The sequence below is a fragment of the Mastomys coucha genome, unplaced genomic scaffold (genome assembly GCF_008632895.1).
Source record: "Mastomys coucha isolate ucsf_1 unplaced genomic scaffold, UCSF_Mcou_1 pScaffold23, whole genome shotgun sequence".
Lineage (NCBI taxonomy): Eukaryota > Metazoa > Chordata > Mammalia > Rodentia > Muridae > Mastomys > Mastomys coucha.
In genome coordinates this window covers 60288678-60305853 of record NW_022196906.1, presented here as the reverse complement: position 1 = coordinate 60305853, position 17176 = coordinate 60288678, and the positions used below count along the sequence as shown (strand labels likewise).

Here is a 17176-nt window from a genome sequence, read left to right as displayed (position 1 = left end):
TCTCCTTTTTTGCTTATTATTTCTCTTTCACTAATATTTTCATATCTAAGGTCTTACAGTGAGGTCATGTATTGATTCGTAGTCTGTACCTTGGTTAATTTTTTTCTTTTTCCTTTTTTAAATTATTTCACAAAGCCAGGTATGATGGCACATGCCTATAATTCCAAGAGTTTTGAAGATCGATGCAGAAGACTCACTTGAGCTCATGAGTTTAAGATCAGCCTGGGCAATATAAGGAGATCCAGTCTCAAAAAACGCTAAGTGTTTTAGTACATGCGTGACAACCCTTGGAATGTAGAGGCATGAAGGTCAGGAGTTTTACACAGCGAGTCTGAAGTAATCTCAGGCTGCTTGAGGGTCTGTCTCTAAACAAATGAATTTGCTGAACATGTAGTGACCATTTCCAGTCTACATGAAGTCTTTGTTTACACAAGGTGTTGCTCCTGCATTTTGTCTTTGATAGGTTGCTTTTCTCTCCCTTATTCCAATCTCTTCAGTGCTACTAAATGTGGCATCTGTTTCTTTTATTACTTTTTTTTATTGCTCATTCCCTTTGCACTCTGAAAAGATAATTTTGCATGATCTTATTGCATAGATTTATTTTTGTGCTTTTTTGATTGCTCTGGTTTTAATTGATACTGATTTACATTTAATTTTGTCTTCCTTTTTTGTGTATATTTGATGAGCAACTAGGCAAATACTCTACCACCTTCCCATAGTAATATGTCCTTTTGTCCTTTCAACTAAATTGTATCTTTTCATTTCAGCCTGTTACCTTCTCAATGCTTTTCTTCCTTATTGGCATACTTTACCCTGCTCTTCCACAAGTCGGCCAGTAAGTGAGGAAAGAACTCTTAACAAGTCTTAGGAATTTCATGCGTGTGCTTTCATTTTCTCTCCTCCTCCAGTCTCTTTATTACCATCCTACTTTTTAGAGAAAAGTCTCTTGTACGTATGGAAAGTTATAGTGGCTTTCCAAGGGTAAAACAATGTGAGGTCATTCAGTGACTAAATTACACACTAATGATAATGCAGCTCTGGAGATGGTAAGTAAAGCTTTAATTAATGTGGAATAGATGTTAACCTAGCCACAACTAAAGAGATTGCTGAGGTGATACATTATGATTTGGGGAAGAATAGTGCTGTAATAATCCTCTGCAGTGGGAATTCAATTTAAGCATTCTCTTTCTTAGAAATGCCTTTGGTCCCTTGCAAGAGAATTGCTTTCAGTACCAAGTTCTACTACCTTGTTCACTGTGATTACTTGCTATATTTTCTGATGTTTGTTTAATACCTAGCACGTCCTAGGGTTTTAAGAACGTTTGGTAAATGAACAAATATTTGTTATACTACTCTTAGATACCATGCCTTCTTGAGTATTAAAAAATTCAAACAGTGCACTAACAATTTCTTTAGAATTCATAGGTCACTTTCAAAGTCCTCATCTCTCAGAGTCTTCAGGAATTATGGCTCCTTTACCTTTCATGGGGTAATTTTTCTTCTCTTAGTTGTTTCATCTTATTCCCTCCACTCTTAATTTAGCTCATCCTGGAGGAAGCAAGATTTATATAGACGTGATATTTGCTAATAAACAGTAATTGACTACTGTTGGCAATAAACTTTCTACTTAGGTAAATTTCTCAAATCTGAAGCTAAACTGCAGATTAAAGTACATACCTCTTGCTTAAATCTGATACTTACATGGTACAGACCCGCTGTTCTAAAATGCCTTTCCCTCCCTCAGCACCCTAGTTTGTAGACATTGTTACAACAGAGCAGGTAGAAAGTCACAGCTTGCCTTGTCCTATATGAGTCATTTACTTGTTAAATAATTACTTTCCAGGATGCTCTGTGACACCTCTGGCTTGCTCTTTATACCCAAGTGTGCTACAAAAGTTTGTTTTGTTTTCTAAACAGATATAGAAAGATGGTGCACAGGGAAGTAAACAAGAACAAAACGTTTGGCTTTCTCATAGAACAGCTCCTGGGTGGTACACATTGGCTGCTGTTTTTTCTAGGTGAAAAACATGTCTGCTAAGTTATGTCTGTCCAGAAGACAGTGGACAGACATAAATTATCCTTGTAAAGCCTGTTTCTGTTCATGTATCTGTGGTATAAAGCCTTGATGTCTTTTAGTCAGGTCTTTAAATCTTACCACAACAAAGTGAAGAATTATTCTACTTTTGGGAGAAGGGCTTTCAGCAGAGTCAAGGAAAACATTTTTCTTTCTAAATATTTAATAGGAGAGGCTATATGAACCCTGCTTGGTAGACATGCTTTCCAGCCTGGAGTTTGGTAAGGACTTTGTAGCTTCTCTGGAATCAATTGTAAGCTGAGTCCCTCTGAGAACCATGTCTCTGGTTGTAGTCACACACTGAAAATTTGCATTTTCCCTAGTTCTTTATTCTTTCCCTTAACCACAATAAGCCTTTTTTTTTCTTCAGTACTAGAATGACAAGGAATCTGTACACTATTTTTAGTAGGGATTGGCCCTGTTAGTAGAAAGCTGTTAAGGTTTTTGCTAGATCATGTTCTGAGTCACTGATAATTCAAGCAGCTAACAGAAAGGGGGTGTGAGCAGAGTTGTTGCAGCTTCGATCTGTGATGTGCTGGGGCTTGTACTGATTCAAACAGGAGTGCCAGCTGTCAGTGGTAGGAGAAGTTGAGTCTTTCAGGAAGGGGCAACTAATTGTAGAAGACTACTAGGTAACACTCACCACAGAGTCTTGGGCAACTAGAAATACTGTATTCTTCCCTGAGGAGGTGGGATGGGGATTACCTTCTCTAGGTCCAGTGTGACGTGGCTGGAGATATAATTGAACTTGTCTTGCCCACTGAGGCATGATAGCCACACAGGAAGGGTCTAGCTTGGATTGGGAGTTTATTTCAGGCTATCTCCTTGCCTGTATTGTTTTCTTTAACAGCTTTTTAACATTTTCTTTTTCCAGCAATGATGTTGTCCACTGGACATGTTCTGACCAAGGAGGCAGGTCTGAGAACGTAGCTGAAGCTGAAAATAGGAAAGCTGGGGGCAAGGAAGAGCCTTGAATCTTGAGGTGGGACGTTGACTCTAAGATGTCCTTGAGCAGTGGAGCCTGCGGAGGGAAAGGAGTGGATGCAAACCCGGTTGAGACATACGACAGTGGGGATGAATGGGACATTGGAGTAGGGAATCTCATCATCGACCTGGACGCCGATCTGGAAAAGGACCAGCAGAAACTGGAAATGTCAGGCTCCAAGGAGGTGGGGATACCAGCTCCCAATGCTGTGGCCACACTACCAGACAACATCAAGTTTGTCACCCCAGTGCCAGGTCCTCAAGGGAAGGAAGGCAAATCAAAATCCAAAAGGAGTAAGAGTGGCAAAGACACTAGCAAGCCCACTCCAGGGACTTCCTTGTTCTCTCCAAGTGAGGGAGCAGCAAACAAAAAAGAGGTGCAGGGTCGCTCAGGAGATGGTGCCAATGCAGGAGGCCTGGTTGCTGCTGTTGCTCCCAAGGGCTCAGAGAAGGCTGCTAAGGCGTCACGCAGTGTAGCTGGCTCCAAAAAGGAAAAGGAAAACAGCTCATCTAAGGGCAAGAAGGAGAGAAGTGAAGGCATGGGGACTTGTTCGGAAAAGGATCCTGGGGTCCTCCAGCCAATTCCCTTGGGAGGACGGGGTAGTCAGTATGATGGAAGTGCAGGGATGGACACAGGAACCGTGGAGCCGCTTGGGAGTATAGCTATTGAACCTGGGGCAGCGCTCAATCCTTTGGGAACTAAGCCGGAGCCAGAGGAAGGGGAGAATGAGTGCCGGCCACTAAAGAAAGTCAAGTCTGAAAAGGTAAGAGGTGGCCAGATCTGGCTGCCCACTGCCCATCAGAACTGCCCCAGACTAACTGCCAAATGCTGTGTGCACTCTGTGGGAGGCTCATTAGTTTGTGGGTAATGACCAATTACAAGGTCAGGGCAGCTGGTAATGATAATGTGATTTTGTTCCAAATTAAAGGATTCCCTACAGACTCATTTGCAGCAGGCCCAGACCTCTTGGAATACAATTTCTGTTTGGGGATCAGCTACTTGGTAGAGTGAATTTTTTCACACATTATTATTTGTCACATGTCAAGACACTTGTTGCTAGATGCTGACATTAAATCTTCATGTGATTTCCCACTTGGCTGAGATTTCATCATCAAAATCATAATGGTTGATAAATGTAATAGGATTTGGTTACATGCTCAAGCTGAATGATGTTCTTAGTGGGGTAAATGGTACTGCTGAGTCTATGGCAAGATGAAGAGTTAGTTGTCATGGCATATCTGCTAAGGATTCTATTGGTGGCTACCAAAAACAAAGTCTAGTAAACAAGGGACAGGAGGTACTGACTGTACTATGCAGCACTTGATCAGGCCTTATGAGTTACTGTGGTAGCTTTGAAAGTTTGGCCTACAGTATTCTTTGGCCCCTGAAAGTATTGCTCTCTGCCAGTTATCTCCTGCAACCATTGGAAATCAAAAGTCTCTTGGTGGTTTTATTGCTGCCAAATAGTGTAATGGTCCCTTTCCCTTCTGCTTGACTTGGAAGCATAGGTGCCTGCAACCCCAGGAGGCAGTAGGACTGCTTCCCTCCCTGCGGGGAAGTGATCTTAGTTGATGCTTCAGGAAATGAAGCTTGTAGGACTATAGTAGAATAGTTTCCAGTCTAGGGTCAGCTCAGGCTGCCTCAAACTTGAGCAGCCTACATTTTCCTACAAAGCAGCTGGTCTAGTGATGAGCTGTTCTTTGGCTCTTGATTTTCTGCTTTGCTCTGCTCGCCCTATGCATTCAGCTGATTGCAGCAGATGCGGCATAAATTGATTTCTCTGTAATTACATCAGTTGCAGCAGGGAATACCTATTTCCAAATGTAAGTGTTAATAAATAAAGACTGGAGATATATTTGTGTGTGTGTGTGTGTGTGTGTGTATGTACATTTGGGTGGTGGTGCTCTCCTATTGCCTGGATTTCTGTAGTAGCTTGTAGCTTGTGTTTTATTTGCTATAGGTATTTTGGTCTTTGCCTCTGGTGCATCTGTAGCTTTTTGCAACATCTGGGCGTTTTTGGTAGCAGGGCTGTGATTTTCGTCCAGTTATATAACACAATGGTTGATTCCCTTTTGCTAGTGGCAGCTGCCAGAGAGGCTGCCTGTGTTTGGGTGGCAGATGCTGTAGTCCACCTCGGTAGAGTCAAGTTCCAGCTGGTAATTGGCATGGTTCATCCTGTGCTGGCTGTGATTTGCCATTTTCTCTGGGGTGCAGATGGATAATGCTGTTTTAAAGAGGCCTGGGAGTACCAGGAGTTCTTGCTACTGTTCCAGGCTCATTAGACTGTTCCCTGCATCTGGCTTCAGGAGGTCCCTGCCATATATCCATGTTCACAATCGTGTTCTTCTGTGTGGAAGTACACCTCTGAGGGTGTTCTCCATTTTCTCATCATTTAGAGTACTTGTGTTGGAATATTCTAAATTCAGTTGTAGCCTGCGGTGAATGGATTGCGATTGCTTCGGTTTGTATTGGATGTGCGTCTCAGTGTTCATGACTTCCCGTAAGGAATCTGTCTTCTCTTATGTAGGTACATAGACTGTTTGGGTGGCCTGTACTTTTAGCTATTCCATCTTGGTGCTAGGGAGTTTTGCCCCTTATTGTAACTTTGACATAAGCTTTGCCTCCCTGGTAGACAAGGAATGAAGCAGTCAAATGAGAGATAAAGGGGGAGGAAAAAATGTACTTCATATTTTGGGAGAAAGCTAATTTTTGGGAAGTATTGAGAATCATACAATTTGTTGTGCAGTTCAGTGTTACCATAAACACATTTTATTTATTTATTTATTTATTTATTTATTTATTTATTTTTGTTGGTGGTGGTGATTTTTTTTTTCCTCAGTACAGATCCAGTTATATAACCCTGGCTTGCCTAGAACTTACTATATAGACCAAGTTATTCTGTTTTGTTTGGTTGTTTGGTATTGTTTTGTTTTCTAAGACAGGGTTTCTTTGTGTTGCCCTGGCTGTCCTGGAACTCTCATTGTAAACCAAGTTGGCCTCAAACTCAGAGAGGTCTGCCTACCTCTGCCTCCCAGAGTGCTGGGTCTAGAGGAGCGCACCTATATGCTTGCCTAGACCATACTATTCTTGAACTTGAGAGGTAGTACTCCTGCCTCTACCTCTGTATTGCTGGAATGACTAGCACACAGCACCTACCTAGCTGAGTCTGCTTTTTAAAAATTCCTTACCTTGTACTCTAGAACCTCAGTTGGATACAGTTGCTCAAAGGTGCTTTACCATATTGTCTTTGGTTAATAAAATATTGAAGTAAATGTTTGGAAGTTGCTAGGAGACAAACACACTTTGCAGGGAACAAGCATTTCTGGAATGGAAAGAGGAGACAGGCAAAGTGAAAGAAAGGGAAGGGAGGGTTGCAGCCTGTTGGAAGGGTGGCTGGTGGGAATGCACAGGCTGGATCTCCATGGCGGAGCAGAGAGGTCTGGAGAGGGCGAAAAGAAAGAAAAGGTTAGGAGTATCTGAAGTATCAGCTTTTAGGAATGTGGAACCCCAGGGTGCTGCATACAATAGCTAGCTGCTGGGGGAGTGCTGACTAGGGCTGTAGCTGCTCAGGGAGTGCTGACTGACTAGGGTTGTAGCTGCTCAGGGAGTGCTGACTGACTAGGGCTGTAGCTGCTCTGGAGTGCTGACTGACTAGGGCTATAGTTGCTAGGGGAGTGCTGACTGACTAGGGCTGTAGGTTAGTTTGCAAGCAGAGTCTTTGAAACCTCTTCAGGATCTTTCCCCTGAAATATGGGTTTGCCTCTGATATAACTAGTTTGGAATGATACTTTTTGTAGGGACAATCATCAGAACCCAAACAGCAAAATATGTTTGATGTAATCAAGCTGGGAGCTACCATGAAGAAAGGAAACTCAAAAATTGGAAGATATCTTGATTAGAGTACCATATCCCATGCTGCCTTTCCTTTTCTTACTCAAGGTTTTTTTCTTTTTATTTTATGTATAAGGATGTTTTGCCTGATGTGTGTCTGAGTACATGTATTCAGGGGCCAGAAGAGGCATTGGGTTCTCTGAAAGTGAAGTTACAGATAGTTCTGAGCTGTAGTGTGGGAGCTGGGAACTGCAATTGGGTCCTCAGCAACAATAGTCAGTGCTCTAACTGCTGAGCCATCTCTCCAGCCCCCACCATCCACTTTTCCAAATAGGAGAGGAGTCTCTGATACTGGTTAGAATTGTCCCACGTTGAGCATTCCCTAATCAGGGGCTGAATATTCAAATTTCCTACGCCAGGGCTCTCTCTGTCAGAGTAAGTGCCTGGCACTGCTCTGTGACTGAGGAGTGTTCTGTCAGCTGAGGATGTGTATTTCTCTTCATGAAAACAATATTTGCTCCAACATACCTTCCTGGCAGAGTTTACTGGAGAGACTGAGGTGGCTCTTAGGAGCCATTGCTGCCCTGAATTGTTGACCACCCCTGAGGAGATGAGGGAGGAAGTAATAATGTCAAGGAATAAACACATGGAGCTTTTGGCTTGATTGATAGGTTGTTAGGTTAAGGATGGAACAGGAGATGGAAGGAGGAGGTAGGACTGAGTGCTACTGAGTGCCTGTCTGAGTGCCCTGAGCTTACTGCTTTTGTCGCCCCTCTGACAGGCAAGAAGAAAGGGGCTAATAATACTTTCAAGAAAGTATTATTGAAAATACTTTTTTTCCAAGTTCTATAAGGTACCTACCTAGTCAGCTCTAGTGGTTAGGGTCTAGAGTTTTGCAATCCCAAGCTTCCTTTTCCCTAGCATTTGCTTTTGATGTTACAAGGTAGGAGAAACCTTACACTCTGCTTTGGCAGTGCTTAAGTATCAGCTAAGGTTGCTTTCAGAATGTTTTATTTGCCACTTTCCTCATTAGTTTTGAATACAAAGAAAACAGTTAAGGGTGCTCTTGGCTTTTTTGCCTTCAGATTATGGCTTCTATATTATATGTGTTCTAAGAGCATCTTCCTTTGCCCTTGGTTTCCCATTCTAGTTTATGACTTCCAAGTCTTTTTTTTCCTTTTTTTTTGGTTTTTCGAGACAGGGTTTCTCTGTGTAGCCCTGGCTGTCCTGAAACTCACTCTGTAGACCAGGCTGGCCTCAAACTCAGAAATCCGCCTGCCTCTGCCTCCCAAGTGCTGGGATTAAAGGCGTGCGCCACCACTGCCCAGCCCCCAAGTCATTTCTTCTATGTTGTCATTCTTCATTGGCCAGTCTAGGTCAGGTCTGTTATTCTCTGTGATCTCAGGCTTTTCTGATGCTTTCTTCCTGACTTGCTGCTCTTTTCTCAGTTATTGACAGTATAGCCAAATGTCCCCAAGCACTTTCCTTCAGTGAAAAAATAAAAAGCTGATTCTTATGTGGGTCCAAGTTGCATTGTCTAACTACAAACATGATTTATTTTTATTCAGCAGCTCTTACTTTCCTTATGGGTGTTGTAATTCATGGAAAGTCTAGAGGAAGGTTATCTTGTCCAGTTTCCCCATTTTGAGGCAGGAAGCTTCCACCTGACTGTGAGGTCATGTGACTTTCCCAGACTCTCAGATTACAACAAAGGCTAGTATGGAAGCTGGGTTTTTGATTTGTTGTTGTTTGGAGATTTTGTCTGTTTTTTGTTTCTGAGTCTGGGCCTTTGTGTTATAGTGAGCTTTGAATTCACTTTGTATTCTAGACTGGTTTCAAATTCACAGCAGTCCTTCGTCCTTGGTCTCCTGAGTGCTGGGATCATAGGTATGAGCTATCATGCCACACCTGGTTAAAGCTAGGTTTTTCAACACCATGATTTTTCTGTGTGTGCAGAGTGTGAGTGTGCACCTGTGTGCACTTGAAGGTCAGGTATTCTGTTCTTTTTGTTGTTGTTGTTCTGCTCTTGTAATTTTTTTTTTGCTCTTGTATTTTTTACTTTATTTCCTTGAGGCAGGGTCTGTTGGTGAACCTAGAAAATAGGTTCGCAGTCAGCAAGTCGGACAGTTCTTTTGTCGTCTTCTACAACTCTGAGGTTATAGGGGTATACATAGCCATGCTGGTTCTCTGTCTCCAAGGATGCTGGGGTCCAAAACAGGTTCTTGTGCTTTTACAGCCAGTGCTTTTATCCACTGGACCATCTTTCCAGCCTCTTGAACACCAAATTTTATAGTATGTATTACTCTAGATTTCTTTTTTTTTTTAGTGTGAAGCCCTGTCTTTTTGTTTATTTATTTTAGATTTACGTATTTATTTTATGTTTTGTTTTATTTATTTTATGTTATTTCAGACACACCAGAAGAGAGCATCAAATCTCATTACAGATGGTTGTGAGCTACTATGTGGTTGCTGGGAATTGAACTCAGGACCTCTGGAAGAATAGTTGGTGCTTTTAACCACTGAGCCATCTCTCCAGCCCTACTCTAGATTTTTTTTAATGAATCTGTAATTGTCATAGTTGTTCTCCATTGAACCATATAGGTCTAAGGATCAAACTCAGGTCAGCAGGCCTGAGACAGACACCTTTACTTGCTGAACCATCTCACGACCCATGGATATCATTGTCTATTTTATATATTAAATGGCTGTACCTTAGATTCTAGGCAAGAAGAGATGGTCTCTTCTTTCTTAGAGCTAACAGTTTACCAGCTGAAGTAGAGCTCCTAAAATATCAAGAACCTAGCTAGATAAGGATGTCTTTCAAAGTGAGAGTTGTTGGACTGGCAAAATGGCCTTGCAGTTTAAAGCTCTTGACAAAAGAGCCTCACTACCTGAGTTCACACATATGCCCTCAACCCCATCCCAAGAACCCTACAATGGAAGAAGAGAACTGGCTCCAGAAAATTGTTCTTTGACCTCTACTTGTACTATGATGCAGTAGCCTTAGGTACAAATCACATGTACAACAGGTTTTTTGGTTTGGTTTGGTTTGGTTTCTTTTTTTAAGTGTAGATTATTGACCCTACACCACATCTAACTGCATATGTTTTTGGCATAAGGGCCCAGAAATCTTAACTTTGAAGTAAAGAGATTTTATGAACCTTTGTACATTTTCTTTGTGGGGTACATATTGGAAGCTATTTTAAGACCAACTTTAAATTTCACATCAAATCTTATGTATGATTTTGTGATTAAGAATGTACTCTGGGGGGCTGGCGAGATGGCTCAGCGGTTAGGAGTGCTGACTGCTCTTCTAAAGGTCCTGAGTTCAAACCCCAACAACCACATGGTGGCTCACAACCACCCATGATGAGATCTGACACTCTCTTCTGGTGCGTCTGAAGACAACTACAGTGTACTTACATATATAATAATAAATAAATCTTAAAAAAAAGAATGTACTCTGGGAGGTGAAAAAGTGGCTTAGCAGGTTAAGGATCCCTGCCAACTCTAATGACCTGCATTTGATTCCCAGAGCCCATATGCTCAGATTATTCTCCTAAACCATAGCAAATGCATGTGTGCACACATACAGACACACGGATGTACACACACTCCCACCCTGCCCCCTCTTCTAATTTTTCTTTTTTCTAAAGAATGTGGTCTGTAGCCTGAGTTTCTTAGCTCTGTGCTTCTGAAGCAAGTGATCTTGCTTAACAGTTACCTAACTGTTCTGCACTAGCTGTCTCATGGAAAATAAGAATGTGCACATTGGTTATTGCAATATTGAATTGGCTGTTGGACATCATGGTACACATCTTTAATCCTAGTACTTGGCAGAAGCAGGCAGATCTCTTGGGGGTCAAGGCTGGCCTGTTCTACATGGAAAGTTAGGACAGGCTACATAGGAAGATTTTGTTTACAAAACGAAAATTATATTAGTTAACTCAGAGAAAACTATGTAATACATAGGAAGCATTCAGTAACGATTAGAACAAAAATAATTTTAGTTAAAATATGTGTCAGTCTGCCCTAGGCGGTAATGGTCTGAACTATAATAACAGTCCACTGCACAAGAAAGCCGGACCATAACAGGTGAGCATGTTGGCTGAGACTTTCATCACTGTGCCCAGAAGAAGCTCCAAACCTGGGCTGGGAAATTTGCATGCTTGGCGCTATGTTCTAAAGCCTCAGAAGACCAAAAACAAGATTCAGAGGGATTGAAGCAGCCTGGTTGTACTTCAGGTTTCATATGAATTGGCTGCATCCCTGGAGTGGAGTTGAGTGTGTTGGATGGATGTTGCTGTGGGTCTGCCAGCATATACAGTCTCATGGCAGAGCATGGAAGAGTGGTGCTTTTGTTGCTACATAAGCATGCAAAGAAAAATAAAATCTAAGTCCTAGTCCTTAATTTTCCTCCCCCGATGTGAACTTGTATTTTTGCCATTTGGGGACAAGAGCTTTTTACCAGCGGGGCATATCTAGGGAGGCAGCAGGCTGGTGCTTTCAGGCTAGAGGTGGCAATAACATACACAGCTGAGATCTGCCACTGCTGACTGCCTGAGACCTCCTCTCTGTGGTTTGCACTCTTCAAGCTATGCTTGAGTAATCTGCCTCCAGAGCTGCTGACAGGGCTGTGTTCAGAGGCCTTGGAAATTACACTGTTCATTTCCTTATCATCCTCTGACCTGCAGTGCAGAGCCTTCTGGTGCAAGAACAAGGCAGAAAAAATCCAGACGGCTTCTCGCCAGCAAGTGTCAAGAGCTACAAAGAAGGAAATTGGACTTGCTCACTTAAAAACCATGGGGTTAGGCTTTGATTTTTGGATCCTGCTGAGAGTTATTTGTGTGTGTGAGCATGTTTTATCTCTGCATTTGTATAGAATTGATTCTGTACACGGCAGTGGTATGGAGGAGGAGTGTCTGAAGGTAGAGAGCAGAGGGAAGATTGCTTTTCTCTTCCGTTAATTTCCCAGTTGTACCATTTGGGTGGGCTTGGAAGAGTTTGCCTCAGGAAGGTGCCAAGCCATCTTAATATTTTAAAATATACTATGCTTGATACAGTTCAGTCATGGATGAGAGTACCCACATAAGAAACGGCCTTGGCTATCTGAGGAGACATGTGTATCAAACGTTTTTCCCTGAAGTCACTCATTCTTAGATACTGGTGGGTCAGTGTTTATGTTGACTTTAGATCTATCACAGTACGAGGCAGAGTTCATATCAGGCAGAGGACAGACTGCTGGAAGAGTGGGAGGGTAATTTAGAGCACTTTGAAAATGTCTATAGGATAAAATTATACTTAGAGGGTCTGGAGAGTTAAGGCTCAGCAGTTAAGAACGCTTGTTACTCTTGTGGAGGACCTTCCTTCCCAGCACCCATGTCAAGCAGCTTACCGCCATTCATAACTCCTGCTACCAGAGGTCCAGCACCCTCTTATGACCTTTACCAGTACTACACATGTCTGGTACTCACAGAGACACCACCTAAATAAAAAATAATGAAAAATATAATAGATCTTAAAGAATGTGTCTCTATTATGCCGGTTGGTATAATAAAGTGACCCCTCTTTTCTTTTAGTATCTTTCTTTTGCCATAGAAGACCAACAGGAAAGGCATTTTGTTTTGTTTAGTTTTCCCTAGAATGAGGAAAAATGGAGATGGTAAAAGGGTTGTTGATTTCTGAATGTGTATATTCCTGTAATTCTTTCTTGTTCTTGAATCGTCATGGCCAGTGGTACCTTTTTGGCTTCAGAACAGGAAAGGAGGAGAGGGAGGGAAATCCCTCAACTTGTAGACCCTGGAGTTATTTTGAAACCCAGAGTGTTTTTCTTTTGAAAGTGCTCCAGAGAAGGCTTTCCACATGAAGTGGTGACTGAGGTGAGAGTGAGCGTCACCATTACCTTTAGTAGTTTCTGATGGCTGCATAAAGACCCCACTGTCAGACTTCATAGGCTCAATTTTTCACAATTTGCATTTTAACATAGCATTTCCTGCCTGCTGTGGCAGGGCATATCTGTAATCCCAAAACTTGAGGCTGGCAGGGCAGGAGCTTAAGAGTTCAAGGTAAACCTCTATAGTAGACCCTTTGTCCAAAACAAGCAACAACACCCAAACATTAGCTGTCCTAATTGTCCTTAAAAGTGACAATGCAGGGCCAGAGAGATGCCTTATCTGTTAAGAGCACTTGCTCTTGCAGAGGTTCCAGGTTCATTTCCCGGCACTTACATGATGGCTTACAACCATCTGTAATTCCACTTCCATAAAACTGGGAGCCCTCTTCTGGCCACCATAAGCATCACATATACTATTACACATACAGGCAGAAACACACATACATATAAAATAAAAATAAGAATTAAAATTTTTAAGTGAAAATGAAATTTACCAAAAACTCTAAAGAATAAAAATTAACCCTTTGAGCTGGGTGGTGGTGGCACACACCTTTAATCCCAGCACTTAGGAGGCAGAGGCAGGCAGATTTCTGAGTTCGAGGCCAGCCTGGTCTACGGAGTGAGTTCCAGGACAGCCAGGGCTATACAGAGAAACCCTGTCTCCAAAAACAAAAAAACAAACAAAAAAAAATAGACAAACAAAAATTAACCCTTTGACCATAGATATGGTTTTTGCTTTTCTGTGTGCTGTATAGATTATCTTTTGTCTTCTTTGACATATTGAGATGTACCAAATTAGAGGAATTATCTAGGGGTTTGGATATTTTTTACTTTTATTGCATCTGAGGTATGTGTGAGTAATGCTCAGTGAATATCTTGGTCCTTATATTGAGTAGGTTGTAGGGATTGATCTCCAGGCAGGCAGGCCTTTCCCAAATCATCTCAACAGTTTAGGATTTAGAACTTTAAGAAGAGAAGAAAAACTCAAGGTATTCACCTTTTCAAGCTTCCTCTTCATCAACTGTAATGCAAACCATCACCTCTTAAAACCACTGTGAAGTTTAACAAGATAAGGTTAGGTGCTCAGCAGGGTACTTAACTATTATATAGTATTTGAAAACTGTTATCTCCACAGTTGTCTGAACCTAGAGTCTCATCTGAGGTAGAGACCAGCTTGGACAACACAGCAAGACATTATTCACCCCTCCCCTTCCCACACACCCAAAAGACCTGTTTCTAAAGTGTTATTCCTAACTGAGATACAGTGATAGAAGATGGTTATGAAATTAAGGAAAAAGGCTACCCTTAAAGACCTGGAAAGTTTATTGTCTGAAATACACAGCTGGTATCCGTTTATAGTAGCTAGTACAGTACTGCAACTCAACTCTTACTGATGTCCAGGGAAGCTTAAGGGAGAGATTAATCCAGAACATTTAGAGCTATTGTGGTTTAAGTTGGTATTTGGTCAATTTAGGTCATCTATCGGTGTTTTGGGCTCCTTTTGGTAGAGATCAGTTGGAAGAACCATAGCTCTTTTTTTTTTTTTTTTAGATTTATTTATTATTATTATACATAAGTACACTGTAGCTGACTTTGGACACACCAGAAGTGGGCGTCAGATATCATTATGTGGTTGCTGGGATCCGAACTCAGGACCTTCGGAAGAGCAGTCAGTGCTCTTACCCGCTGAGCCATCTCACCAGCCCCGAACCATAGCTCTTTCATAACCATTTTCTTTCAAACCAGTTTGTTTGGTGTTTAACTAAGTCCTGAAATTTATTCCTTAGATTTGAAATGAAGATAGCATGATCCTTTAAATAAAATTTATTTACTTGGAGTATGTGTGCGATGTTCTATGTACCATGATACACAAGTGAAAGAGTAACATTATCAACCCTTCATATGGGTTCCAGGGGTCAAATTCAGGTCACCAGGTTTGCACACCAGTGTCTTTACCACTGAGCTTTCTCACTGGCCTCAGACTTCAGCCTTGTAAAGTTTTCACTAGCTTCAGAGAAAAAAAAAGTAAGGTCTTAAGCAGGTCATTCTTCAGTTTGAAGCCTTTGTTGTCCACTGAGAGAGTACAGTTGGACTGTGTCCTTAGAAAACTCTTTAATTGCTTTTAAACTTAAGACAGTTGAGTTGTAGCCCTAGTGACAAACACTGAATTATGATTTGATGAATTTTCCGGTCTAGAGTCTATTTTTGTTTGGCAAGAGATTCTTTAAGAAGGTTTTCATAAACTGGTACCCAGTTCACTCAGCTCAGAGCTGGCATTTCTGGATGGTATGTTTCTTCGTTGAATTTCAGGGACTCAGCAGTGCACTGAACTCATCTAACTAGATGTCAGTGAAAGCTGCACAATGCTGTAGAAAGGAGAGACACAACACATTTACCTTGCACCAGTCAAGGTAACATGGCTAGGACAGGCTAGTGTTCAAGCTGCAGAAGTCTCTTAGTGCTTCTCAATTTAGGCCACATACTAGAATTCCTTCTGGAGCTTTTAATATTCAACTATGTTAAAACCCATTATTCTTGGGGAAGCATTCAATGTAGGTTCTTCACTATATTGTATAATTGAGATTGTAATCTAATTACATCATTGTCCCTTCACTCTCCTCCCTTCAAGCCCTCTCACATACTCCTCCCTGCTTTCCTTCACATTTGTGCCCCTTCCCCCACCCCCGCCGGTTGTTATTGCATGCATATATGTATTTGTATAAACATATATAGTCCTAAATATACCCATCGAGTCTATACAATGTATGTATATTTTCAGAGCTGTCCATTTGGCGCTGAACAGCCAATCGGTGTGCCTTCCCTGAAGGACCACCTCACCCACTCCTAGCTTTACTTAGCTGCCTCTAGTTTGTGTAGGGTTGAATCCTTGAGGGCATTTCCCTGTCCAGTTTGCAATGTTTATTGGTTCTCCTTGTTCAGCTCACATTTGGACAGTCATATTGGTGATACTTCATGGGTACAGCTTCTGATGTTACTAAGAGACACAATCTCACAGAAACATCCCTGACCCCAGTGAATGAACTCTCAGAGTTGCCTTTGACATTTTCAGATGGGCTGCCCACTGTGCTTCAGATGTTATTTGATGCTCTTACATCATGTTTAGATTCTCTTCCAACTGTCCCTTTTCAGCACTTGATCTATAGACAGCACAGGGCCAGGCATTTAGGAATACAGTTATAATGAAGCTGGGTTTGCAATTTCATCATCAGTAGGAGAAATACTGAATTTCTGAGAATTTATAAAAACCCTTTACAGCCTGATGTCAACACCAGCTTTACTTATTTATCTTTAAAACAAACAAATTTGAAGTTAATTCATTGCTCTGTTGTTTGTTGTAGCACTATATGTAATCCAGACTGGCCTCAAACTTAATCCCAAATGCAGGTGTTATAGGTAGATGCATCAACACAGCTGAAGAAAATCCTTATGGCTGGATCTGTTTGACACCGTGTAGCAATTTAGGAATTTTTAAAAAGTTGATTAAAAGAGAATAAAACAGATTTAGATAATCAAAATTTATTGCTGAACCAAAATCAGGGTTTCTGGTTTTTGGTTTTTTTGTTTTCCATATGTTAGTTAGTGATTGTATTTTTCGCATTTATTATGGATATTTATTATGGTGTCTCCTGCAAGTTTGTAACATTCTGAAATGAAAGAATGCCGCTATAAATAAAAATTTTATTTCTGCCTGAGTCTACTTCTGGACATATTCAAACTAAGCATGCTGCTTTAGGAAGATAAATATTTTGTCAAAGAAATAGTAGAAATCCTTTTATCTTTTAGTGTTTTTGTTTTGTTTTTAGAAGCATAATTCCTTTGAAGTCCAGAAGAGATCTAAATGTTTTGCATTATAAATCATTTTCTACTAGTATATCTTTTGTTTGTTTGCTTTGCGGTTGTTGGCTTTTGTTTGGTTGGTTTTTACACAGGGGTCTCATGTAGCCCAGGCTGGCCTTGGATTCCCTATGTAAAGGAAGATGACCTTGAACTCCTAATCCCCCTGCCTCTGCCTCACAAGTACTAGGATTCCAGACATGTACCACCATGCTTGTACCACTGCTGAGACTGTAAGTGTCTTACTTAAGGGGGACTGATTAGAATTAAATTATTGGGCTAGAAAGATGGCTCAGTGGTTAAGAGCACTGACTGCTCTTCCAGAGGTCCTAAGTTCAATTCTCAGTAACCACATGGTGGCTTACAACCACCTGTAATGGGATACGATGCCCTCTTCTGGTGTGTCTGAAGACAGCTACAGTGTACTCATATAAATAATAATAAATAGATCTTTTTTAAAAAAAGAATTTAGCCAGGCGGTGGTGGTGCACGCCTTTAGTCCCAGCACTTGGGAGGCAGAGGCAGGCGGATTTCTGAG

At 41.4% G+C, this 17176-nt stretch overlaps 1 protein-coding gene across 2 annotated transcripts in view; it reads left to right on the top strand.

Annotated features, from left to right (window-relative positions):
- The window catches only part of Znf609 (zinc finger protein 609), a 137610-nt gene that overhangs the window by 30036 nt on the left and 90398 nt on the right, over positions 1–17176 (top strand). The window contains exon 2 of one of the 2 annotated variants that reach the window (XM_031343996.1): positions 2949–3822. The exons of the other annotated variant lie outside the window; for it this stretch is intronic. Coding sequence (XP_031199856.1) covers positions 3076–3822 — 747 coding nt within the window. The 5' untranslated portion in view covers positions 2949–3075. The remainder of the gene's footprint in view (positions 1–2948; positions 3823–17176) is intronic. 2 annotated transcript variants of the gene reach the window in all.